This window comes from Pavona decussata, unplaced genomic scaffold, assembly GCF_977016875.1.
Source record: "Pavona decussata unplaced genomic scaffold, jaPavDecu1.1 SCAFFOLD_468, whole genome shotgun sequence".
In the NCBI taxonomy this organism is placed as follows: domain Eukaryota; kingdom Metazoa; phylum Cnidaria; class Anthozoa; order Scleractinia; family Agariciidae; genus Pavona; species Pavona decussata.
Genome location: NW_028145806.1, coordinates 951,413 through 977,709, shown reverse-complemented (window position 1 = coordinate 977,709; position 26,297 = coordinate 951,413). Strand labels below are relative to the sequence as shown.

The following is a 26,297-nucleotide window of genomic DNA, read 5'->3' as shown; positions in this document are numbered from 1 at the left end:
CACAAAATGATCTGGAAACACAAGAGAACATTTTAAGTGTTGCGCTTAACTGTTCTTGTTGGGTGACCATGAGAACTCGCCCTCAATTATAAATACAGTTATATCATTAAACCGGAGGAAAGACCCTTGCAGTTATTTACGCAACTTCAAGTGCTACAGTGATTAGAGTTTTACTTTTCCTTTTATCTTCAGCATTCGAAAGTATAGGAGGAAAGTACTACCCATGCCAAATTTTAAATTGTAATTTCAACGGCAAACTCGATCATTTCGAGCGTAATTTACAAATTCGGTTAGCCGAATTACTCAATTCAAAAATGTCCGCGAACCACACGGAGAGTTGGGTCGAGTAGAAAGTGACGTCATATTATCTCTTCACTTCACTCAGCTGAGAATTATCCCCATTTCCCTCAAAACTACCACTCGCGTTAGAAATGAAATCAGAGCCATATTTGGTAGAAGTAGGGGACGAACTTGAACATTTTGACTGCTTTTTCTCGCTTTTCGATGCCGCCAAGATGATGAGATGACGTCACGACAGAAAGCCGCTGCACAAAATTTGTAATGGTGGATGCCCTTTACGTACTTTCGGGCAGCAGCTTTGTCAGGTTGGTATGAATTGTAATTTTTCTTGTAGTTTAAGGTCTGAATATTATCTTGAAGCCCAAACATTTCGTAAAAAAGATTTGCAGTAGCACTTTGAGCAGTTGCGAAAAGAAAGCCCGAAAACAATCCAGGGTTGAACGGGATTCGCACCCATGACTTCTGCGATGCCGGTGCAGTGCTCTACCAATTGATCTATTACGCCAGCTGGGAGCTGGTCATATTGTGAGTTCGAAATATACCCGTGAAGGATGAATAAACAAATATCAATAAATGAAAAATATTTGAACTGCGGGTGAAAGATTAAGTAGAAGAAAGACCTTCTCAGTTATTTACGCAACTTAAGCATTTGCGAAAAGAAATCCTAAAAAAAAACATTATCATGTTGTTTAAATTACAGTAGACAAAACTTTGTTGAATTTATAGTCACAAGGCTGAGAGCACAGTTTCCCAGATTTCTTCAAAATAAATTTAATGTTATACATAACTTAATTATGACGAGCTTGAAACCGTGAGAGGCGTTTTCTCACATTTCTTGTCAAATGGTCCAACTTGTGTATTTTAGGCCTGGGGCAAACGTCGAATCTTAGTCGAACTTAATTCGTCGAACCTATTAATTTTGAAATAGGCGCATGAATGGTGCGACGTTTGCCGCAATTAAGTTCGACTCAAATTAATTGGTTCGACTCCAGCATAAGTTCGACTTGCCAAGTCGGATAACGCGACAGTGGTTCGCCGTTACAGCAAACGCCGTTCTAAACACGCGCTAAACTCAATTCATAAATCATGCAAATTACAAAATAATTGATTCAAATGTGATGGACTGCGCAAAAGTCACAAAAATACCGACTCCCCCATCTGCCAAACGCTATTTCCCCCCTGACGAGCATGCGCTGTACAAATACAATTTCGCAACCAGAAATGGCGAGCTATCGAAAGTCATTGCTGACATCGCACAGCGTGATGGAAATGTGTTTTTCGTGTTTCATGAACACTAAATATAAATGATTGAAATGCGAATTGCCTATTTGCAATAAATGCTCAGTGTTTGAGTCTTCTCTTTCTATTTTTCGCAATTAATTGCCAAAGAAAAGCCCGACGAGCACTGTATTTCGGCATTTCGCTAGCAAGTCCTAGCAATAACTAGCCGCGCATCGAGTGAATAGGGACCTTAAGAATGCAACACGGTGACGCCAACGAAAACGTCATTTGAAAGTATAACTTTATTTCATTTGTGGTACTTCGCGATTATTTTAACTCATTCAACTTGTACACAAACGACAAACTACCCAGTACCCAGGAACCAAATTGGTAGGAGTACCGTTCAAGTTAAGGAAGAGAATGAAAAATTCAATCCCGTTGGTTCACGTTCTCCACAAAACCTTGAATTTGGTCATTTCACGTTTTTGTTTTGCAGAGGACGACAAAGAAATGTACCAAAATGTAAAACGCACGTGCAGAGCGATTGTTTTGGTCATTAATAAGCCTTTTGTGTTGTGGCGTTGTCGTCGTCGTCGCCGTGGTGTTTTCGTAATGTCCCTGATAGCACGGGGACACGTGCTTATTTTCGTGTTTCACGAAGTGCAACTTGTGAATTAGGGTCTACGCAGGTTCGACGTTTGCTACCACACCGGAGTTAAGTCGACTCTTTGCCGAATCTATTTTTAATAAATTCGGCGCGACTTAGATTCGACGTTTGCCCTAGTGTTTTTGTTCCAACGGTATTAACACTACTTAAAAAAAGCATGTACGCAGAAGAAGGTTACGAGCTTAAACTCTACCACTAGACAAGGAATCAAAATCTTTACTTTGTAGGTGGATTGTTTCATTTCACAATTTTGACAAAAACTTTTAACTTGGAAACAAAATACGGAAGAATCTTGTGCTGCATTTTGATTCTTTTTATTATTTAATTGTTTACACTTTTTTAAAGATTTTATACAGACCTTCCACTTTTTGTGTTGAACTGAAATACATTAAAAAAATGTGTACACCTTTGAGCATTTACTAATTTATATTTCTATTCAACAGCAAAACCTGTTTAGTTTAGAAACCGAGAGCGTAACTTCCTGGTCTTCTTTTCAAGGAAAATCTAGTTATAGTTAGCAAATGCATAGAGCATCTGATCCCTCACAACGAAAATCTTGTAGTTTTTACTCTAGACGACCATTGGGAAACAGTACGATAATTCCTGTGACACTGAACTCAGTATGTGCAAGACGCGAGGGCAACATCCAGTCATCCTTACAAAAACACGCAGGCTCAGTCGATTTTCGGTGACAGGCTTCGAGCGGGAACCACCTGGAGTTCTGCAGTCGGGATGTTCTCAAGCCCCTTTCTAGACTCTTCATGGCTGTACTGATGGTTTCGATTACTGGTAGAATTCGAGGTGTTTTCATGAACACGATTGGCAGAATTGGTTGGAGTAAATCTTTCAAACCTCCACTTCAGAAGCTTGTGGTGAATCTCCGCTCGAACATCACTGTTTCTTACAACGTGCAAGAGAAATATTAGCATACCCTGTAAAAGAAAAGACATGATAATTGAATAGTTTTAATGATCTAACAGGAAACGACTTTGAATTCCTATTTAACAAATCGACGGCAGTTTCTATGGTCTATACTCTCATAGACCATAATATGACGTCAAATGTTCAAAACTCAAGTGGAACCACAAGCCGAAAGGCGAGTGGTTTCCCTGTCAAGTTTTGAACATTTTATGGCGTCATTTATGGTATATAAGAGTATAGACCATAGAAAACTGCCGTCGATTTGTTTTTTACAATAACAGGAAAAAAGTACGAGCCGAATTAGCTTTCTTTTTCGTTGAGAAAGCGCGCGCGTTACATCTGACGTCATTTTTATTTCTGTACTCTTATAGACAATAGCTACGAGCCAATCAGCGCGCGGGAATTTTGACAGTTATTGTAAAAACGTTTTAGTTAAGTTGTGTTGCCTACAATTACGCTGTATTGAACTATCACATTTTTTGTGTAGCTGTACGACGACTTTAAAATATCTGTCACTTTACTCGGTTTTAACCGTGAAATGACTGACAGGAGTCAGCAGGCCAATATACAAACCTGTGTGGAGTTAAGAATGGTAAAGATGTACTGAAACGCCAATCCCGCGTCCGTGACTGCCAACAAACCAAACACCCAAGTCAATCCCAGCAGAGGGGATAGAATGATGCATGCCTTTAAGATTTTCCTAAACAAAAGACATTTTACATAAAACTGTGGTAAGTAGATTGTGGAAATAAATACAGGGTCCTTAATCTGTTTTAGCAAAAAGCTTAGCAGTGTCCTTTTATTAAGTACAAATGTATTAAGTTAGCTGACCCTTAACTGGCATAAAGGTTCTATGTCTACCATTTCAGATCGGTGCTGTGTTGATGGTAAAGACATTCCTTTTTCGCTTCACAATCTAAGTAACATTTTTTATGTGAATTAAAATTATCATTGCCAGTATCTTAGTCGCCAAAACTATCTTGGCGTGATGGTAGGTAACTATGGTTATGGTCACTGAGGCAATGGGAAAAGACAAAGTAGCACCGTACATACCCTTAAAACGTTTCAAGATAAACGAAAATTGTAACTGATAATCCTTTGAACGGATGATAACATCGGAATCCATGCGTCATTTCCTGATAACCTTTTCGGCAATTCCTTCAACTTGAAATCAATCATTACTCTATTGTTTTCTATAACAAATGTAAACAGACGCATGCATAACAACAAGTTTGACTGGACACCTTCCTCTCATCGGTAAAACGTACATAAAGGACTTCACTTTTGATGGGTTAGGCTCTTTCAAGTTTCTGATTTCTCTTAGCACTGCCACGAGTATCACAACGTTGACCTAAACAAATTAAAAATATACATATATATGTAATAATTCTCCTCTTTGGTTTACAATTAATAAACCAGTCTCTCCTACCAGTCAGCCAGCAAGCTATCTGTTGATCAGTCTGTCAGTCAGTCAGTCAGTCAGTCAGTCAGTCAGTCAGTCAGTCGGTCGATCAGTCGGTCAGTCTGTCATTCACCCAACCACACTACCAGGCAGGCAGAATTTGGCGGCCAGTCAGTCAGCCAATTAGTCAGTCAACCAGCAGCAAACTAGTCAGTCAATTAGTTGGTCAATTAGTATAGAGTTAGATAAATATAAATGCAAAACAATTTAATCTTATAGTGTAAACTTGACTAATTCTTCTCCAAACAAAACCAATTATTTTGTAAATAAACATTAGACATACCAAATTCACTTACAATTGTTACGAGCAACACCGGGATGATAAATGACCAGCTTAAATGTCTGGAGAATGACAGCCAACAGCTTAAAAAAACAATAAAAAAAAGGAATGTTAGTTAAAAGAAAACCCAAACTAGGCAGTATTCTTAAATACTTTTTCTGACCTCGGGTTTTCAAACCACTTGTAATCGGTCCAACGAAGCGGTACGGATAGCAGAACTGGGACTGCTCAGGAAGTCCGAATGTTCGCTCATCATGGATCATAGAGCAGTAAAGCCATAACATTGATATATCTTTTCCTCCCTTGACTTGATGGACTGATAGATCAGATTTGTTAACTGGCCGCCATATTTGGCAGGGAGCACTGATATCTAAGTCACGCCGACAAAATTGACTTTTGAGAATATCTTTACGATTTAAAACAATACTAAAACACTGTATTAAAGCACACATACATCATTCTTTTATTGTTAGTCTAAAAAACAATACTATACATTAATTGGAAATAAGTTAAAAATTAATCATTTTTGATTAAAAACTTGAAAGCTCTACCGGAAAGCGTAATTATTAATTACATAATTCCTTACAAATTTTGGTTCGTGTAGTTTTGTAAAACTCCACCATCTCTTGAGCTAATCACGAGAGAAATGATCACTGGTATGATAGGAAAACCTGCCAAGTAAAAAAGATAGAAGGATCATTTTAAGTTTTCCCTTGCTCAACTCGACGCTCCATTGAAAACTGCTCTGATTGGTTGAGAAAGTGTTGCGCGTCTTCTTACCAATCACAGAGTGTCTTGTGAAGTATATTTTTGCAGTTGAAACCGCAAATGAAATCAAACAAACAAACAAACACACAACTACTACAATAAAGCCAAACTAAACAACAACAACAACAACAACAAAAGGTTTATCAATACTTCATACTAACCAAACCGAGTTTTTTCCCCCGTTGGAAAAAACGAGGATCTGTAACTTACAGTACAGACCGAGAAAACGAGGTTACTAAGATATTTATTATATCTTCGAGGCTAATCGGGGAAAGGAAACTAATTGAAATTTAGCGGGCCGTACGGTGATATACGGCCCGCAAAATTGACCAATCACACAGCGCGCGTACTAACTGAGAGATAATAAACTTCTTAATGAGTCCCGCCACACTACTAAAACCCGAGTGTCTAATGCTTATCTTATCTTGTTCTCACAGAGCAAACTGATCGATTTTCCGTTGATTTTGAAAGGTTTTCTTCTCAACAGATGAATTTTGTATAAGTATAATACAACAGAGGCAATTCAACTTCAACTTGGAAACTTACCCCATGCAGAGAAATATAAGTATCGCATGTTAACAGTGTTGAAAACTTCAACGACCATGATGTAGAGATATACTCCTTCTAACAGCATCCACCCAAACGATACCAAGTAGAAGTAATGAAGTAATACCGCCACTACCACGCATGCAAGCTAAAGAGAAATACGAAATAAAGACTCTCTTAGTGTATTAAATAAAACAACAACGACAGAAAGAAGTAAACAAGCAAACAGACAAACAAACAAACAAAATAAAGGGAACAGACGGCGAGCGCAAGTACCAGACCGCACTCGGTGTGCGCAAATTCGCTCGATTTTATGACCATCGTAGTGGTGGTATTGAAAGGAACATACACCCGGTCATTTTCTGTCCTTCAGATAAATCAGATGATGTTTTTTAGGTGAAAAGACTAAGACCAATTTACGCGAATAACAAAATCATGAATATGATTGAAAATGCAAATAAACTAATTGAATTGATCGGCAACAAAGCCGCGGAATCTGGTAACTCCCTTAGCTCAGTCGAAATTGGTTGAGAATGTGGCCCGAGCGTTTTAACACCATTTACTTAGTTGAATATCACCCTTTAGCAATAACAGAAAAAAAAATTTGCTAGCTACTGCTGTTTGGCTGTGCTCAAATACAAGCTAACCTTGCTATTTGTCGCATTGATTCCTGAGAGGAAGACCAGTTGAGCGATACACAGTGCAGCAGATAGATTAATTCGAATTTGTATTCCTTGTACTTTGAAATTCCTGCACATAAAGCAATCCAACAAGATAATTGTTAACAGGATATTGTTAAACCTGTCTTATCTCCCCTACTTCCGAATTTTATCAATATCCACCTTCCAACATGCATTTGGGAGCTAATGATATTTCACCGTGCGCCTGCCCAGTTAGTTTTTGTTTCTCTTATACCTTTTCGGTCCCCAAAATTTTGCTGAGATTAAGGACGGTGCGTCCCGTGATACAGAAGTATTTTTGCACCGCTTATGACTATGCGGGAAAAGCAGATCTTAGTATGGACTACTGGGATCCAGAAAGAAATTTATTCTAAAAAGTAGTAAAATACAAAGCAATGTATGGCTTTTTTGTTTGTTTGTTTGTTTTGTTTTTGTTTTTGTTTTTTTAAATTTTAAGCTTTATTATCTCCGAAAAATGCATGGTTACCCTCAATTTTCTTTTCAGTGGATACCAAGAGCACTTTCTAAGTTCTGCTTTCCCCGTATAGTTTTAAACCGCGCAAAAATATCCCTATATTAGTAGACACCACCCATAGGAAACCCGAGTATCTCGAGATGCACAGAACGTATGCGCAGTAATAAAAGTAGTCAGCGTCCTTAAATTTCTCTTGGTTAAAATTAAGTACATTTTTCGCAGAAGAAATCATTTGAGATATTCAAGGCGGGAAGACGTAAAGTGAGAAAAACCGAAATCAATTTGTCTCCCGTAAGGGAGAACAACCGAAATCAATTTGCAGTTCTTTTTAAATTCCTGAAAAAAGCTGACCTAGTTCATTGCCATCCTTGCCATAAGGTAGTATGGTTGTTTACAGTACAGGACCATTGAGAAGTCTCAGTTTAGAGCTAAACTGAATATTTGGTTCCCTTGGGGTGTTTCGGGAGTAAAGTCCCCGTATCAGTTACAAGAATAATTTTACGCAAAATCGAACAGTCAGCTTTGGGTTTATTTGATTTCAATACACCTTTATCTTTTAAAGTGATCCTAAAATAGGTGTTGATACAGGTTCTTATTGTCCATCCAGCCAAAACCACGCGTAAAGTTTAAATATTTCAGCCGCACAAAAGCTAATGAGAGAACAGTGATACTTACATAAAAACAACATAAACAAAGACAACCAAAGCTTCACCAGTGAGAGACAACGCACATCCTATGTATGTTATGATTAACAAAGAAAGCTCGTTTGCCTTGGAAATCTGATCAAACAAAACATTTCAAATTAATGTCGAAATGCATGTATATCGAAGAATAGCACTCTAACAGCAAGAAGCAAGAACGTGGACTAAATTATGAATTATTTGCTGGTACTTACTTTACCTTATTTTTTATTACTACATTACTTATGTAGATGTTTATCTGTTCGCTTATAATGAAATTGAAAAATATATATTTGTGCAAAGTGGAGGTGCGCGCAGCTAAACCAAACTAGTTTTCACTCGGCAGTCCACGCAAATGATGGGAAACAGATAATCCAAATTGAACAAAACAGGTTAAAATCCCAGCTGGCAGGAGGCAGACCACTGAGTTGACTATTTACAAGCGCAGCCGAGGAGTTGAACTCGGGGCTGCCGAGAACAACTCGGAATCTCCGGATTACAAGTCCGGTGCCTTAACCGCTCGGACACGCCGCCTCCCTTAGTGGTACGGTGATATGACGGTTGCGACTTTTATGATAGCGTCTCAAACTATACAAAGAACTTGAAAGCAGGCGCCAGTTTGACTTGTCAAGTCTATCTTACGACTTCGAATGTGAAGAAGAACTTAATTTTATTTCCATAATCGCCCAGGAAACCCACCTTAACCTCCTTGAATTGCATCAAAACAGCAAAGTTTGTCAGGTGATTACAACTGCATACTGTACTTTCAAGCGATGAGGCGTTCAATAAAGAACAGCCTTCACGAGACCATAAACCATTTGAGGTCCTAAAACAGAAAAATATTATAATATATGTATTAATACAAAGTAACTGATAAGGAGATGATCAGTAAACATTATGCGGTTTTATAAGTCCATGAGATTATAAAGTCACAACCATTTAATAAAGATATTCGCGTACGACAGGGACAAATTATGTCCGCGGGTTTTTTTATTCAGCATTTAATGATAAATGCCGTTGAAAAAGATACATACATGACCAATTCACGACATTTGTCATTAGAATTTTTGAACGGATCCCTTACCTGTTTCTAACGATAATTGGCTCATTCTGGTGAAACTGCATCTTCAAGTGTGTTCAGAACTTCAACGGGGGGAATCCTATGTTGAAGCTTTCTTACAATGGACCTTAATTCACGTGGCCTTGAGAGCTAAGCGTGAATCCCCTTGAAGCCACCTTAAACCCAACTAAATTAATTTACCTGGCGTCCTCCTTCCAAAAGACACATTTTCTTTCAACTTTTTCTTCTGGAATCTTAATAAAAGAAATTCTGATCAGAGATAATCATGTAATACTTTCGTATCATCACCATAACAACTTCAAGCCCCTCTTCCATGTTCAGATGGCTCCAGGAGCATGATGGGTGTGGGTTGCAGATCCGTACGCATGATCGCAATTACATTCTCTCACCTTGGCGTGGCTAAAAGTAATGATGACCAAATTTGGAATCGTCTTGTTATTAGGGGGACTAAGTTCCACTCCAATAACACCAGTAAGCAGCGTGTCACTGACAGTGAAATAAACAAAAAAGAAAGAAAGAAAGGGAAATACAGATTAGTAATAGATATTGCCTTGGTACTGTCGCTGTGCTGTGTTCAGGAAGGGCATTTAATAATAATACTTTTTTGTAGCGGGTTCAGTTAGTGTCCCACCCGATTCACTTGGCCACGTCAACGTCGGTAAGTTGGTAAGGTCATCGTCGGAACCACATGGCTAGGTCATGTATAATCACATTTTATCGCGTGTTATAATTATGGAGCTTCTGGAAGTGTTTGTGTTATTGATATAAGCTTCATAGTTTCCTTTTGGTCTCCTCCCCATTGTTACATCTATTTTTTTCTATTTTTTTTTTGTTTACATTGTATTTGTGGTGTGGCAAAATAAATAAAATAATAAATAAAATAAAACATGTTTGATGTACAAGTTGTGTATATTTTTTCTCAAGCTTACTTCATGCTCTCGACTGCCTATGTAGACACATGAACCAGTTTACAGTACATGAATCTTTGTTGATGCCGAGTACTACACAAATTTAGAACAAGAAATTGTCAATTGAAAGTACGTAAATAACATATCTTACATATTTTGCTCACTCAAACTCGTAGTTCGTTCCGTTCCTAGGAGCAGTGTAACCGCAACAATTCGCTCTAAAAAACAAAATATATGAGAATCATACTATAATTAAGGTCCCGTCAACACTTATCCAGTTACTTTGAAAACATAAGCAACTAAAAATTAACGAATGCGATGACACCATTTTCAGTTTCAAAGAGATTAAATATAGTAAGTGCCAGAAATAGTTCGCTGAAGATTAACGTGAAAGTTAACATGAAAATTAACATGAAGATCAACTTGAAAATGGTGTCATGACGACTCCGAATCGTCGTTCTTTTCCATCGTTAATTTTCACTTGCTTATGTATTACTAAATCTTTAAGTTGAAACGCATCTTTTTCTCTTTAGTTTGGCATTCAACTATTCTGTCCACACTAAAACGGCGTTCTTACCACCTCCGAAAACGGATCAATTTCGTACCCAGAGTCCTCAGGTTCTTTGGCCAGAGGTTGGTCCCCAATTTTTGATTGGCTGCTTCGTAACGGCTTGCATTGTTTTACCACAGAAATCCTGCGGTTATAAAATTCCAGTTCCCCAGACTCTCTCCGGGCGACCAACCGCTAGCCAAATATCCTGAGGACTCTGGGTACGAGATTGAGAACGGATCTTTTTGAAAAGACTCTCCAAACTGGATAAAACCCTTCCCACCGTACGAACCAGATAAAAAGGACGCATTTTCGGATAAGTGTGGAAGGAGCCCAAGAGCTGGTACTTGCCATAAGATTAAGTGAAAGCTAGTTTTTATTTATTATTTCTATTTCGAACTGTTAAAGCTAAGTAAACTAACTTCTAACTTGAACGGCTGTCGTGCAACAGATTTAGTAACAGAAGGAAGTTAGCGCGAAAGCTTTCCGCTTATTCTATTGGAGTTGATATCTCAGAAAGTAACCCTCATTATTTCCTAACAAGAATCTGTCAAGCCTTGTTCTTGAAGGTAAGGATGCAGTACTAGAACTTTCTTTTTTGCGAAAAATGCAATAACCTCTCCCGCTACTAGCAACTTATCTAGCCTCAGGTAATGGGCTTTAATAAACAAAAGCTTTAATTTGCAATGACACCATAGGTTACAGAAAGTTGAATAGTCATCCGGTTTTGCTTCTGGAACAGAAAGACCCTCAACTAAAATGACTGACTTTTATTGAACGCTTGATGCGCATTAGTAAGTAGCTGATTTGTTAGTGATAAAGCATGCTACCAACCTGTATCATTGAAGAGCTTAGATGTTAGAGTTATTTTGTCACTGGTGTTAAAACCGATCTCCACTTCTCTAGGGAATCCCTTTGGCACTTTCCTTACTTTTGTACCTTTAGAACGACAAAAGTTAAGTCAGATGGAAGGTTAATCGAACCGGAGAGCCGATGTTCATAAGGCAGTGCTAGGAAGTGCAAAGTTATTGCAAAATGGATTATAAAATTAAGTAACGTGATCTCTGCCGATTAAGGAAGCCTTCTTTTCACAAGTAATGATCTATTGATTTTGAACAGACAAATAACTGCTTACAAATCATTGGAAGGAGTGCCGCAGAGGATTGTCTGCAAAAGATCGATTTTTTTTCCTTATCCGGTGTACGCGTCGATCGTCTGTACTGAAGAATCGTTTGACTTTGGGCTTTGGTCCTGACGGATATAGCATGAAGCTCGTTTGGACCGTAGGGGTGGGCGAAGGGGGAGGGGGGCGAGATGGAGAACCAACTCCTATATACACTTCTAAACAAACGGTTTAACGAAAAAGGACAACCACTATACAAGTATTACAACAACAATAAACAAACAAAAACAAAAAACAAAGCGACAAGGCCGCAGAGTTGACTTAAGCCATTTTGTTTTCATGCGCTTCGTATCAGCGATTAGTATCTCTGTCGCTGAATAGAATCCCGAAAACTGAGTTAAACAGCATTGAAAAGCACAGGTAAAACATAAACTTGGTTTTCAAACGTCGTTCTGTGTGAAGAAAAGTAAAACAACGAAAGTTAAGCGGACATGACAAAACATAAGCACGGAATGACACTTTTTGACTTTCATTCACACGATGCTACCAATTATGCTTGTTTTTACTACGAATAACGTTCTTTAGCACATGTACAACTGCACAATTAATTCATTTAACGCTAAGTGTTAACATCGTTCTTTCATTACATGGTATGCATAATTGTACGCTCTTATAAAACTGTAGGCTTCCTAGGTTACCGACCAGCCCTAAGTCATAAGCAGCAACTTTAGAAGAATGAGCTAACTTACGTAAGTCCGATCCAAGATGCGCTATGTATGTTCGGTTTCCTGGGGCGCAGTATGTCTTACAGCAGTCTAAAGAACTCCTCTCCAGCTGGCAGATGCCAATTGATTCTCCGCTAACTTCTTGACACGACCACGGGTAAGGCAAACTCTGTAATTGCATAAAATCAGCAGCTATCAATGAGTTGTTACGTAAGAGGATTACGTGAAGTGACGAGCCGTAGGAGGCTAGGAAAGGGGGCTGGGAGAATGTGTGTGTGAAACAGGAAGATACGACAACATACCCCGCAATGAAAGGGTATGTAATGTTTGCAACTGTAAAACCATTGAAGATGAAATTCACTTTTTGTTACAAACCGAACCACCAACGAAGATCTGTGAGGTTCCTTGGCCGAGGAAAATCCCTGATGGATTTCAGAAGGTCAGGACTAGTTTGGATTCCTGTTGTCGAGAGGCGACAGCCACCAAAATCTACTTCAGTGACAACAAGCTGTGACTTTGATTGCTTGAGTGTGACACTTTGCTGACGGAATTGTTCAAGGAAAGGCACGGCTACGCTTCCTCCAAATAGAGAAAGTTGGGGCATTAATGAAAATATCTTCAACAACCTCCTTCAATCCTTTAAGGTCAGCAACGAACTTATCCATACGACGGTTGAACCACTCAGGGATGCTGTTGATGCCGAATGCAGCTCTATTACACACATATCGAGCAAAGGGTGTAATGAAGCAGGTTAGGAGACGAGATTCAGTAGCAAGTGAGACTTGCCAGTAACCATGGCGAGCATCACATTTGCAGAAGAATGCAACTAGTTCCCCTTGAGGGATACTAGTAACAGCTCCAAAAGGGGGAATTACTCAGATGATATTCCTGTTGGATAAAACGGTTTAAACGAGTGAAGTTAATGCAAATTCTGAGTTCATCGGTGTCCTTCTTTGGGGAGATGACCGTTTGGTGACACCAAGGACTTGGCTCTATATATGCTGAGAAGACTCCAAGTTGTTCCATCTCATTAGGTTGCTTCTTTAGCTGAACCAGATAAGGGATAACAACCTTCCGCGCTTTTAGTTGAGCATAGAGGGTAGTATCAAGTTTCAGGTTGAACCTAAAGGGTTCACCTGACATTGCAGGTAAAACAGTCTCATCAAAAATGTCTTTATATTCTTCTAAGAGAGAAGAAACATTTAATTTAGTTTTATAATCGTTGTCGACAATTGGTTGCTCTGAGGAGGCTCAGGAAATGTAGTCTTGGTAACATACTGTATTTGCTGAGTGGTGGATCCAATTCAAATTAGACACTAGCTCGTTTTCAGAAAGTGGATGCCCTAGGCTATGGACGTCCGAGAAAGAGCAGTCATGCAAGGGACATTATGGTGAAGCGTGACCAATGTCAGCGTGGGCTGTCCTGACAGTTAAAGAAGAAAGCTGTGCTCTTTCCTTCAGTGTAGACAAGGGCTACTGTTCGTCAATGACTCCAACAGCTCCGCAAGCAGGGGTGCCAAGTACAACCCTATCCTCACCATGGACGATGTAGAACTACTGATTAGCTGAGAGAACTGGATTCTGTGGGAGCCAGGAAATCTTCAGAAGGCGAGTGCTTGAACGTCAAGCTTATAGCCACCCGCAGTTTTAACAGGGCCACACTCAAGATTATAGGTTCATTCAGGACTTTCAAAGCGAGTAATCCAATCATAACCAACAAAGCTTATGTTAGCATAAGGATCGATAATGCAGCGCTGGCTCCAGTTGTGGTTTCCAATGATAAAATCGGCGTAGCAGTGACTTTATACACTAGGAATAGGAGAAACGTTGATGGACTTCACAGATGCAGTTGCACTTATCTGAGATTCTCCAGGAGCAGAAATCCACTTGAGGGAGGGATTACTGGATAATTTGGTTTGAATCGGGCGAGAATCTGGCTTGCTTTCTTCACTGGATCACCCTGCACTAGGCTTAGAGATGCTAGGGCACATGAGGGAGTTAGTCCAATGGCCTCACCTTGCAAATGGAATCTTTAGCAGGGCACAGTTCCTTTCTGAAGATATGTAATTTCATGCAAAATTTGCATCTTCTAGGAGTTTCGTCTTGTGTTTCATTGTGAGGTGGATTCTGCTTGTTGGAGGTTTTAGTTCTCTTTCCCTGTTTGTGAGTAGATGCACCTATTTTATTTGAGTGGAAAACATGTTGTACAACTTTTCCAAGAGTTAGGTCTTTCATACACAAAAGACTTTCGAAGATCATTGAAGAAAAATCAAATCAGTGAAGAATTCCTGGAAAGATTCATTTGACCCTTGAATTATATTATCACACTCATTCGTGAACAAAAACACTTGTGCTCCCACATACCTGGGCCTGGAAAGCTTCAGTGATGGAGTTGACATCAAGGAGGGCCAACAGGTTCATTTTTTTTACAGGATTCTCACTAAGGGTATTCGAAAAGAGAGCTTGTTGGGTTTCTTGTGAGAGTTCAGAGAAACCGGTGATAACCACTGAAGAGTTCCTTCGCTGCTTCCAAATTTGAAATCCGTCTGGAACAGAAGTAGCGACGTAAAGGCGTTGGACTCGTGAAATTTCAGAAGAAATAAACTGAAGGCTTAAAATGTTTATTGTTGTTGAACTGGCACAGGTCTCATGAGAAGGTTGAGGACTTTGCTTGGGCGGCATATCTTCTATAGCGGGAGTAAACTGTGTCTAGGTTGTCCTCGACCGGAGAGAGCAAGGCTTCAAGTTTGTACCGATGGCGGGCAGTAAAGATAAATTCGGCCGCTTCATTGAGTTCAATACAATTACCACAGAGTAAATCCAGTAGGTAATGCCCAAGATGAACAGGGACGGTCACTCGTAAAGTGCAAGACTGCTTAGATTTGCGCCTTTTAAGCAGACGGCGAGGAGAATGAACAGAAATTCGACCACGGTATTTATCCTTGCGACTACGCCATGTTTAATTCACCAGACCATCTGGTCCTCCGTTCGTCCCCAGTCCCTTAGCAGACAACACAACAGCGGGAAGCTAGGAAAAACTTTCGGTTTTTTGCTTGGTTAACATTCCAGGACTCGGGCCATCCGCTATCATCTACAAAGATGAGGCAATCTTCCATCCATTGAACCAGTAACCTGCGAGGGCAGACGCATTTTCCGACAGAAATCTAATAATTATCACCATGTTGCACCCTATGAATGTAAAGAGTCGATGGGGATCGTAACATTTATAAATAAAGCTACAAAAAAAAAATAAAAAAAAAAAATAAAAAATAATAACAATAATAATAATAATAATAATAATAATAATAATAATAATAATAATATGGCTTTTATATATATTTTTATATATTTTATATTTTTTATATATGTATATATATTTTATTGATTTATTCACGTGCTATTTTAAGTTTCGCTTGGCTCACAGGTTACGCTACGCGCCCTGTGGTGCTTCTTATACTGTGCATACAGATAGTTTTACTGCGCATAATAATAATAATAATAATAATAATAATAATAATAATAATAATAATAATAATAATAATGATAATAATAAAAAGACTTGTTACCTCCCATTGAGAAAAATCAGTTCTGACTCGCACACATTCAGAAATCTGTGTGAGAAAATGACAAACACTATTTCATTTTTTCATTGATACATTGCTAGTTTATTTGGAGCTCTCTGAATAGATTTTCAACCAACAGCTCCCCACCTCCCACCCCCCCCCCCCCAAAAAAAAAAGAAAAAACATACACAAACACACGCAAAAAAGGAAGAGTTACAACAAACAAACACCCCCACCAAAATAAGCGGATTTAACACCAACTGACCATCGACTGGTACTAAGTAAAACATACTTACTAGGTTCCCCTAGGACCGGCTTAGGTCCTTTGATTTAGTATGCTAGGAAATGTTGGGACGTGGTACACATGTTTAAATTACATAACTTTCAAAAACGATTCCATATGCTGCGGAACGTAATTTATTCGTGGGAATAAAGAGCATAGTATCTATCGCATTCTATTCGATGCTAAGCTTAAAAGAAGTCAAGGGCACAAAAATAAAACTTGATTCACTACACTGCATTTGCGATTACCTTGTAATTCCTGCATTCATCTGAGTAACGATCATTATACGAACTTGAGTCACCTGCAGACGCAAAAAAAGAGCACAGCCAATTAATAGTATCTACATTATCTTGAAATCACATTTTGGGTTTCACACACAAAAAAATATATATCAGAAAGATTTTGGGAAAAATCGAAGCCCAGTTGTTCAGGGAAAAATTAAATTAATCCCTGTGTGCATTTTGATTCCAGTCTAATTACTTATCGATAAAGATTTTTCAATAAGATTTTTAACTAAGCCTTAATCTACTTATCTTAAGCTTAAAATTAGCTTGCATAAAAGCACTTTGAGCGGGCGAGATAAGTACCTATTAGCCCCGATAACTTTTAATAGAGGATTATCTTTAATCGGCTTTTCAACAACGGAATCGGGGCAGTAGCGAAGACGGCGAACTCCTCAACTTTAAAAGGCGATCAGTATTTATGTCTTAAGATATTAACATCTCCGGATCCTAAACGAGGACTTTCCCGCAATACCCGAGAAAATCAGGAGTGCTGCTTGATACCGATGGGGTGGCATCACCTTGTGGTTTTGCGGGCGAGTGATACATGATACATGTATGATACATGACGGGTTTTCTTCTGACGTCAATATATTTTATTTCTTATTGATATGTTGCAGAACTGTTTGAATAGATTCGTTCATTTGGACTTATGATTAAATGGATTGAACTAAGTGCTCCCCAGCGTAAGAAATTGATTGGCTAAATTACAGAATACAGGGCCACTTATTTACATGATAATAGCATCTATTGTGTTTAATGTGTCGTTCTATTGTGTGTGGACCAAAGTGGCCCTGTATACGTATTCTGTAGTTGCTCCAATATTTGATTATTTGCAAGGTCATCTGTCTCCAGTTTTTTCATATACATAACGGTATTAGGCACGGTCATGACTAATTCGACTGACAAACCGAAATAGTTTTGTACTGATAAGCTTACATTTGTAATTGGTCGAATCGTGGCCGCGAATCAAATAATTGGGGAATGATGTTTCGTGAGTTAGATCGAGTCCGCTCACGCGCAGCGCAAGGAGTCAGGCGAGAGGAACCTCTCTGGGCCTTCTCTTACCATCCGCGTCTTCGTAGGTTGTTAAAGCACCGCGCAATAAGCTGTTACAATCCTTGGACTTCAGTTTCATTACAAATTTGTCGATGGCATAGCAGTATCCCGGCTGTGTTTCGTCGAAAAGTATGTCTCGATTCCTCAAGTTGGCGGACTCATTCAGTGAAAGCCCCCATTTGTACTGCCCGTCATTGCTTCGTTTGAGGGCTGTCCAGAATTCGTACTGGCTGTCTGAGGGGCTGATATACGTTTGGGCGTCGCAGAGTTCATCAACACTTGCTATTCTAGCTGGAGGTATGCCCTCGCCAACGAAATCTTGCAGTGCAGAGGTCCAATTCTTTGGGGAATCATTGAAAGATATTGGTTCATATTTCGTTGTGCTCTTACCACCTAATCGAAAAAGAACAGTAACAAAGTTCTTTAGCAACGTAACCGGTGAAATAAAATTGATAAATTTAACATACTGCACTCAGCTAACACACTATGAAGTCTTAAAGTACGCCTTTCTCCCCAACCGAAGTTATCGTTACCATCACTATTATAAATTTGCTGCCCGGACGATTATTTCGAGGGCCATTTGAGTGACGTTTTGGCTTTAAATTTGTTGCCAGACAAACGGTTAGTAATTTAAGGATTTTAAAACGGCCAGTAAACGGTTCTAAAATCCACTATTGCAAATCCAAGGCCAACATCTTGAAATGTGTAGAAAAATTATTATCTTCCTCAAAGGAAATAAAATGAAGTACAAAAGCAGCGACATAAGGAAATTTATCCATGCTAGACATCACGGTGTGTGCCTTAAAACGATCCACATTAAGGGGATTAAAATGTTGGCTCAAACCTCGTCAATACCTCGAATGGTAGTTATATCCGTTAATAAGCTTATGTGAAATATAAGCCATAAAGATCAAACTCTTTGGACTTCTTTTTCACTGAATTCCATGGTAAACTGAACTGGCTTTCAAACTAGAGGGGGATCAATGCTGGCCACCTCCCGGCAAACGGGAGCTCTACAGGACCCAGTCTGGGGACACAGGGCCTGCTGCTGCCTGCTGCTGCCTGCTGCCTCGAATTCATGACGTCAACATTTAACGCTTCCATGACAACATTTTTGGAGAAAAATTATATTTTGGGGCTCATCAAGTTACAAGAGACTTCAAAACCTTTAACTGTAAATTGTCACATATCATTCTGCTTTGCACGGCTTTAAACTGCGATTCCCGGCAACTTATATTTTCATGTGAACTCAACATAAATTGAATTCCCTTCCTTTATTTTTAGTGCTCTCAATTTTAATAAAAAGGTAAACACCAAACTTCAATTATATGTGTTCATGTTCGAGTATATGTCGGTCTAAATGGTTTCTCATTTGCTGTTAAATAGCATTGAGGGCGGCATAAAGTCAGTCATCAATGGTTACTGCGAAAAATTCTACCGATCAAAACGCGACACCGAATTTTGGAAAAATTAGGCTGCAACATTGAAAATGTGCCTAAGAAATGGACAACCGTATTTTGAAATCATTTAGCTTTTATTGAATGACTTCGACAAATATTCTGATTTTGAAGACTTTCCTTGTGAAAAAAGGAGCTTTGATTGTGAGTTTAAAAGTGACAATATTTTTCCCAGGAGCTTTCGATCAGTTGGATCCAAACCAAGAACTGAAGTAAGATAAATTTGAAATTTACATAAAAACGTTGAAAGTGAAAATAAGTATATTCCACAATGAATTGATCGACGCATAAGAATATGTTATTTACAGTTCAATTTTAATTTTTCGGTTTAGGCGCAACACGATTGTCGCACTGTTTACACGCCATCTTTTTGTAATATTTTGCTGTAAATTAATTCTTGATTCTTGATTCTAAAACTGTTGTAAACAGACTTACCGTGTATAGTACAAAGGAGAACCATCAACATTCGGCGACAGAACACACCATTCCGGCCTTGCATCATTGTCAAAATGCTGACTGGCTTGAGAGGAAACACTAGTTGAGAAAATTGATCCATAAATTTTTAGGTCTGTCAATATGCCATTAAGGTAGACTAACAAGTATTGCCCAGTCAAATAGGATTCGGTTGTACCGTCAGCAGATCTAGTTTCATATCCGTAACAAGTGATGTTGGGTTAAAAGGCTTGGCGCATTAGCTGACTGATGAACACAAACAAAATATAATTAATTAGATACCACACTACGTATGGCGAGGCAGCAATGGAGCCTCGGGTTATTGAAACACGTTTTCTTTGCTTTTCTCTCCTTTTTGTTTCTTGAAAGTAAAGTTCTTTTAGTAAACGAAAATAGAACACCGACACTTTATTTTATATTTTTTGGAGTCTCAAATTATACTGACAGTTCCGAGGATTTTAAGATTGCGTGGATAAACACGCTCATTTAAATTCAAATGAGGTCTTATTCACCGCTGGGAATTTTCGCCACCTGCTAGCCTGCCAAAGAAGATATTACAAGAGTATTGCAAGAATAACTTTGGAAAAATATCACAATTATATTAGCACTTCACGATCATCATGACTCATGGAAACTACTAGCAGCACATCTTGTGGTGCACCGTGGTCGAGTGCAGTAGCGATCCTTTGTTATTATTTCCAAGGATATACTTAATCAGATATATTTTAGTTTCCCTGTTTTTATATCACGTGATGCGAGTTTCCGCGGTGCCCTCGAGTTTTTCCAATTGGTCAATCATTTGAGTCAAAGTTGCTCGAACAGATAAAACACCGAAGCGTCAATTGTTTTTAGGCCGAAGAGACGTGCTTCGCCTAAATAATTTTGTTTTTACAAACAAAAGAAATTGGTAGCCGCCGATGGGTCTATACATACGCAATTTCCGTAATTTGTGCAACAAGCTTTTCTATTTATAAGCCACCAGCTATGAACAGATGTCATTTTCAAGATTGAAATTTACGCCAAAAATTAGTTGGAAAAAAAATTCAGGGTTCAAGAAAAACGAAAAAAATTACCAGCCAGATCACGACAAATGGAACCATTGTTTACGAAGGATTTTTTTTCTTGGTGCAAGAATGAGCTCAGAAGAGATTCGATCTCTTGACCACTTTATCTTGAAATTTAAGAGACATTCATATTTAATAAGTCAACACCAGTTGACAGAATTATTTGCATCGGAGGCTGGCTAACTCAAAAACCTCAGGATTATAGTATCTGTACTTTGTGCGGGGGAACATCAGTGAAAATTAAAGTACAGATATTAATTATAATCGGGATTTTCAACTATCTTATAAATCGGGTTCAAGTTTTTAGATATAAATTAGCCAGCCTCCGTTGCACTCCTTTTGTTTTTTTGCTTTCCAAATGCCTTCTTTTTTCCTCAAGATGCTTTTAAGCATTTAAGGGCTTCCTATAATCAGCTCCGGCTGCATCTGCACATATAAAATGTTTAAGTAAGTGGTTTTCAATTAGAGCGGTCATCTTTGAAAGTAAATTGAAATTAAAGTTACCAGATGTCGGGGACGGCTACTATTAGAGTTATCTTCATAGAGTTATAGCGTGGAGTTAGAGTTGCAAAATCCTGAATTCACGATTTTGTACTGCCAAAATCCTGAATTCAAGATTTTGGACGTACAAAATCCTGAATTCAAGATTTTGCACTGCCAAAATCCTGAATTCAAGATTTTGGACGTACAAAATCCTGAATTCAAGATTTTGTACTGCCAAAATCCTGAATTCAATATTTTGGCCTTCCAAAATCTTGAATTCAGCATTTTGGCCTTCCAAAATCTCGAATTCAGGATTTTGGCCTCCCTTCCAAAATCTTGAATTCAGCATTTTGGCAGTCCAAAATCTTGAATTCAGCATTTTGGCAGTACAAAATCTTGAATTCAGGATTTTGGCCGTCCAAAATCTCGAATTCAGGATTTTGGCCGGCCGTCCAAAATCTTGAATTCAGCATTTTGGCAGTCCAAAATCTTGAATTCAGGATTTTGGCGGTACAAAATCTTGAATTCAGGATTTTGGCAGTACAAAATCTTGAATTCAGGATTTTGGACGTCCAAAATCTCGAATTCAGGATTTTGGCAGTCGTTAACTCTAACTCTAAGTCATAACTCTACTGAAATAACTCTATTGCTAGTCGACCTCCCAGATGTCCTGACCCAGTTAAATTAAGCAATACCATCATCGGCGTGAGTCACGGATGCTTTGGACTAAGGGGGGAGGGGAGGCTGTAGTGACCTTTTGCTGCTCGAAAAAAGGAGGAAGTTTCCTAAATATTGTCAAAAAAAAAAAAAAATTCCTCCTTAAAAACCTTTGTATATTATAAATATCTTAACAGAGTACCTCTACAAGTTGTTATTATCCCGGCAGAACATTCCTCCGAATTGCATTTCACAATTGTGTGACATACTCTAAGCCCAAATCTCAATTGGGCTGTCAGAGTTTGTAACAATACTTCGATTTTACACAAGCCTGCAGAACAAGCGTTATTTCTTTTCTTTAATTTTTTGGCGTTTTCCAGGAGAGCGGAGGCACACGCGAGGCGGGCGCGGAGCGCGAGTCATGCGCGACGGAAGGGGCGCAAAATTTACACCAGTTGATACGGGTGTCCACACTTGAAGGTGAGAGTCAACTAACAAATGGAGTGAGCAACGGCAGTTTTTACCGTTGACATTTGTCTCAATAGCTATAACTAGACTGTTCACTGCCCCTATTTTTCCGTGGGATTTTCAAGACTCGTACGCTTTGATCGAAATCCCGCTATCTTGGTCTTGTAAAGGCGAGCGCAACCTGGGGAGAGTATCTAAGCTATTGAGGGGAGCGGGAGTGGGGAGGCGACGGGGAAAAAATTCTCGCTCTCCTCCCCCACTCAACGAACCCTGACTAGGGCTCCCCTCGGTAGTTTAGACACTCTCTCCAGGTTGCGCTCGCCTTTACAAACCAAGATGGTGGGAGTTCGGTCTCGAAACTCCCACGTAAACATAGAGGGCTTTGAACAGTCTAATGCTATAACCATCTTTGATCCAGTGATTCCACGTGAGCGAGGCTTTCAAATTTAAAACCAGTAATGAGTTATATAATAATTTTCTCAGAGAACACGGGAAAACAACTTTTTATGTAACCTATTTTTCTTAGACTGAAATTGCTTCCGGGAAATTTCCATGCATACGTCAAAAAGAACAAAAGAATTCCCCACGACAGTTCCAGTGGCAAGTTCCATGGTTTAATAAAAACCCAGAGCGGCTCAACCAATCACGAGAAAGCGAAATGTACCAAACACTAGAAATCACGTGTTGTTTACGTGCTCACTGTCTTGCCGCCAAATCGTACCGATACTTTATTTCAAGCTCGACCACAATCACTGTTTTTAAGCGTTTGGGTGGGTTTAAATATTTACGACGTTTTTCTCTTTCTGCAGTATTGATGTGGATCAAGTTCCTGGCTGCTCAGTTCAAACGCATATATGTTTCAGCAAATTTTGAGACAGCAAACCATCAACAGCTACTCGCTTGTCGACCGGAATAGCCTCTCGCATCCTGGCGTTTTAAGGTTTCATGTTTGGGCCTACAAGCTGGCAGATGAGTTCAAAATTAAAGTACATCGAGATACGAGAAAGTTCTCTTTCCACAAGTGGTCCAGAAATAGTATTGTTTAGAAGTTGCTGAAACCAATTTTGTGGTCGCGGAAACACCCAAGGTCGTCTTGTTGGCGAGTCGACGTGTTCTTAAATATAAAACGAAAAACTGCAAGCTCTGGTAAAAGCATATTTGTTGTCGACGTCGACGCTCTCTTATTAAAATAAAGTGCAGAATTACTAAACATAATTGAGGTGGAGGTTGCAATAAAAGTGGCACAATTTCCGAAAACAATTCATGATTCGTGTCATCCATGTTCACGTTTATCAGTGTTTCCCGTCAAATCGGTTAAGGTTTACCGTTCCCGCCCTTGGGCAATTTATCAGCGTGTAGCAAGCATGAAATCGATTAAAGCCCAGAGTGAACCCAACCCAAGCTATATTTCAGTCCCAAGGGGAGCTTTGCGAAAGAGGTCAGGTGTAACCGCACTTACATTATCTTTGGTTGCGTCAAGACGCAACTCATCGCAAGTTACATTTCACCTATTTTACAAAGGGATAATCATCCGTGTTCACGTTTATCAGTGTTTCACGTCAAATCGGGTTAATTTACCGTTCCCGCCCTTGGGCAATTTATCTGCGTGTAGCAAGCATGAAATCGATTAAAACCCAGAGTGAACCCAACCCAAGCTATATTTCAGTCCCAAGGGGAGCTTTGCCAAAGGGGTCAAGTGTAACCGCACTTACATTATCTTTGGTCGCGTCACTGGCCGATGCAATGCGCGACTCATCGCAAGTTACATTTCACCTTTTTTACAAAGGGATACCATCGGACCCCAAAACGACATTTAAAAAACTGAGTTCGATCTCCTTTATTTTCCTACAAATTCGACAAGTTTCTCGTCATGCGAATCGAACCCGCCCTCAGGACGAAAACCGGAACTGACGTAAAACGAAGAAAAACTTCCCGGTTAAATTTCCCATTACATGTAATTTGTATTTTTAGAACAAGAGTGGGTGAATAGCTCGAGTTTTAAATTTCAAAATAAATGTGTAGTTCGTGTTTTGTCGAAAATTCAATAATACCATATCGATTTATAGCTGTTTGGATGCATCGGTTCTCGTACCGATGGTGACAGTCTTCAATTCGTGCGGCTTTGGATGAATGATTTGTTTACATCACATATCTGTTAAACTGCCCCATACACTATTGACTTCACCGAAGATGGCTCTCAACCAAAAGTTCTTATGGCTATATTTCTGACTTTAAAGATAAACAGGTCTCACAAAACGCTATTCCAACAATCTTTAAAGGCAGGACTATCAGAAAATAAGAGGCTAGCACATCACGCGAAACTATTGTAGCTGACACGCCAGACACGTGAATCACAAACGAGCTGCTCTATCTATCAGAACACGTTTGAAGAATAATAACAATAATAACAATTTGTCATTACAATGTAACCTGTAGAGAAGCTCTCACTATAGCTGATAATGATTTTAGCTTACCTTTCGAACGCCCGGAGTATCACAGTTATAAACCTTCTTCATGTACGTGACTGTCAAATACGGTGCGACTGGGAAAAATGACCGCCGATACTCATTTTTTTTCTGAACCAGCATATGGTGACAGATCTTATTTCAAAGGGTACCGATCTTATTCCTCTTACATTTTTTTTTTGCCATTTACCTTTTAGCACCTTTTGGTAAAGTCAAAAAATCCATTAAAATGCTAGTTGCTAACTTAGTAATTGAGTATCCTATTTAAAGTCAAAGTTAAGCAAATTTATATTCCAGGTGTAGTCAATTGACTAAAATCGTTATCGGAAATCAATCGAAATAATCGATATCAACCAAAACCAATCACCGATTGCTATTGATTAATATCGGTAATCGATTTCAATCGAACTCACAGAAGGATAGTACTGGTTGGCTGAAAAGGAAATATTAGTATTTATTTAGCCTGCGAGCAAGCTCTCGGCGCCCGGGGGGAGGGGGTGGGGGGAGGAACGAGAGCTTTCTTATCCCCTGTGGCGAGCAGGGCAACATAGGGAAGCTGTCAAAAGTAATAGCGTAAATGAAAACCTCCTTTGGAACAAAATTAATCAAAATCAAAATTGGCGCCATCCAAGGTATCAGAATCAAAGTACAAACGTCGGCTAAGGTGTACGAATCATAGTGAATGAGTCAAAATTGCATCAAAAGTCGCGCGTGCAGTACACCGGAAGTGAAAATGCAGCGTGACATTAGGTTCTGTAGGTGCAATTCAGGTTGGCGCACAGGAAACATTTCTATTTTCTTTCTATTTAGAAATTTGACGTGATGAGCTATCATGATTTCAGTTTTGTGACACATCGAGTGTGTCATTCAAACAGAAACATTTGGGTCGTAAGTGGAATTTCCTGAAAGTGAAAATATGCCTTTTTTGGTATAAGATAAGTATGAGATCTACTGTCATATTGCCAGAGGAGAAAAGGAAGTTCGAAAGGGTGTTTAGCCTCGTGCTAACGGGTAGCCCACCAACGCCATACCCAAGGTACACGCATCAGCTGAATGAAATCAAAGTTTCCATCAAAAGTCGGGGGCCCGAACACTGGAATTGGAAGTGCACGAAACATTTGTTTTTAGCTCGTAATTTTGCGCTGTGACCTATCTTAATTTTTTGCAAGTATGCAACATTCAATATGCCACTTTAAATACGAACGTGAATATCACATTCAAAGTAATTACGATTGATTGAAGAGAACAAGGTACATTTCGGTTTATTCGGTTGACTCAATTTCAGTTCTAAAATAAAAAAAAAAATAACATGTTGTACTTCTAGGAAAACAATGACGATCCAATGAGAAAGCATAATTTGTAATAGCAATGAAGTAATGTTTTGATGCAGCAGCTTCATTTATCACCAGTCTCTATGCAAAAATTATACCGTTTAAGATGGCTTGACGAGGAATCATGAAAGATGACAGGCAGTTTAGAGAACCGCGGATGCTTTGAAAGTTAAATTGAGTTGGTTTTAAGGTGGCCAGATCTTTTCTGGTTAAAGGCAGACGCAATCTGTCCCGACCATGTGACATGTCGGGAGCACACAGAAACAGAACATACAGGAAGCTCTGCAACATATCAGTTTCTTTTACGGTGAAAGGCCATGCAATGTCAGGCACCCTGGCACATTTC

General features: G+C 39.1%; 1 protein-coding gene across 5 annotated transcripts; it reads right to left on the bottom strand.

Moving 5' to 3' along the window:
* Window positions 1-2,478: 2,478 nt before the first annotated feature.
* On the bottom strand, window positions 2,479-24,719 carry LOC146450348 (adhesion G-protein coupled receptor D1-like). 5 transcript variants are annotated; one of them, XM_085100410.1, is made up of 19 exons: window positions 24,630-24,719; window positions 19,466-19,564; window positions 17,583-17,966; window positions 16,482-16,534; window positions 15,954-15,998; window positions 12,412-12,556; window positions 11,374-11,478; window positions 10,141-10,207; window positions 9,471-9,567; window positions 9,262-9,314; window positions 8,700-8,826; window positions 7,996-8,099; window positions 6,813-6,915; window positions 6,166-6,313; window positions 5,438-5,522; window positions 4,868-4,934; window positions 4,354-4,460; window positions 3,683-3,809; window positions 2,724-3,120 (listed from the first exon to the last, which is right to left on the bottom strand). In XM_085100410.1, the coding sequence occupies exons 2-19, from the start codon at window positions 19,530-19,532 to the stop codon at window positions 2,863-2,865; spliced, it is 2,142 nt and encodes a 713-aa protein (XP_084956536.1). In that variant the 5' UTR covers window positions 19,533-19,564; window positions 24,630-24,719; the 3' UTR covers window positions 2,724-2,862. The 5 variants fall into 5 exon arrangements, with proteins under 5 accessions (XP_084956539.1, XP_084956537.1, XP_084956536.1 ...); XM_085100413.1 differs by lacking the exon at window positions 11,374-11,478 and having other exon boundaries at window positions 2,479-3,120; XM_085100411.1 differs by lacking the exon at window positions 24,630-24,719 and having other exon boundaries at window positions 2,479-3,120; window positions 4,378-4,460; window positions 19,466-19,706.
* Window positions 24,720-26,297: the final 1,578 nt, after the last annotated feature.

Bases quoted from the DNA above. Each gene is read 5' to 3' on its own strand.
- LOC146450348 (XM_085100408.1), bottom strand. From the start codon at position 19,586: ATGGATCAATTTTCTCAACTAGTGTTTCCTCTCAAGCCAGTCAGCATT. The intron at 4,461-4,867 runs GTAAGTGAATTT...TAATTTGTTTAG, and splicing joins CGGTGTTGCTCGTAACAATT to GTCAACGTTGTGATACTCGT. The intron at 3,810-4,353 runs GTGTCCAGTCAA...TCTTTTGTTTAG, and splicing joins GTTTTACCGATGAGAGGAAG to GAAAATCTTAAAGGCATGCA.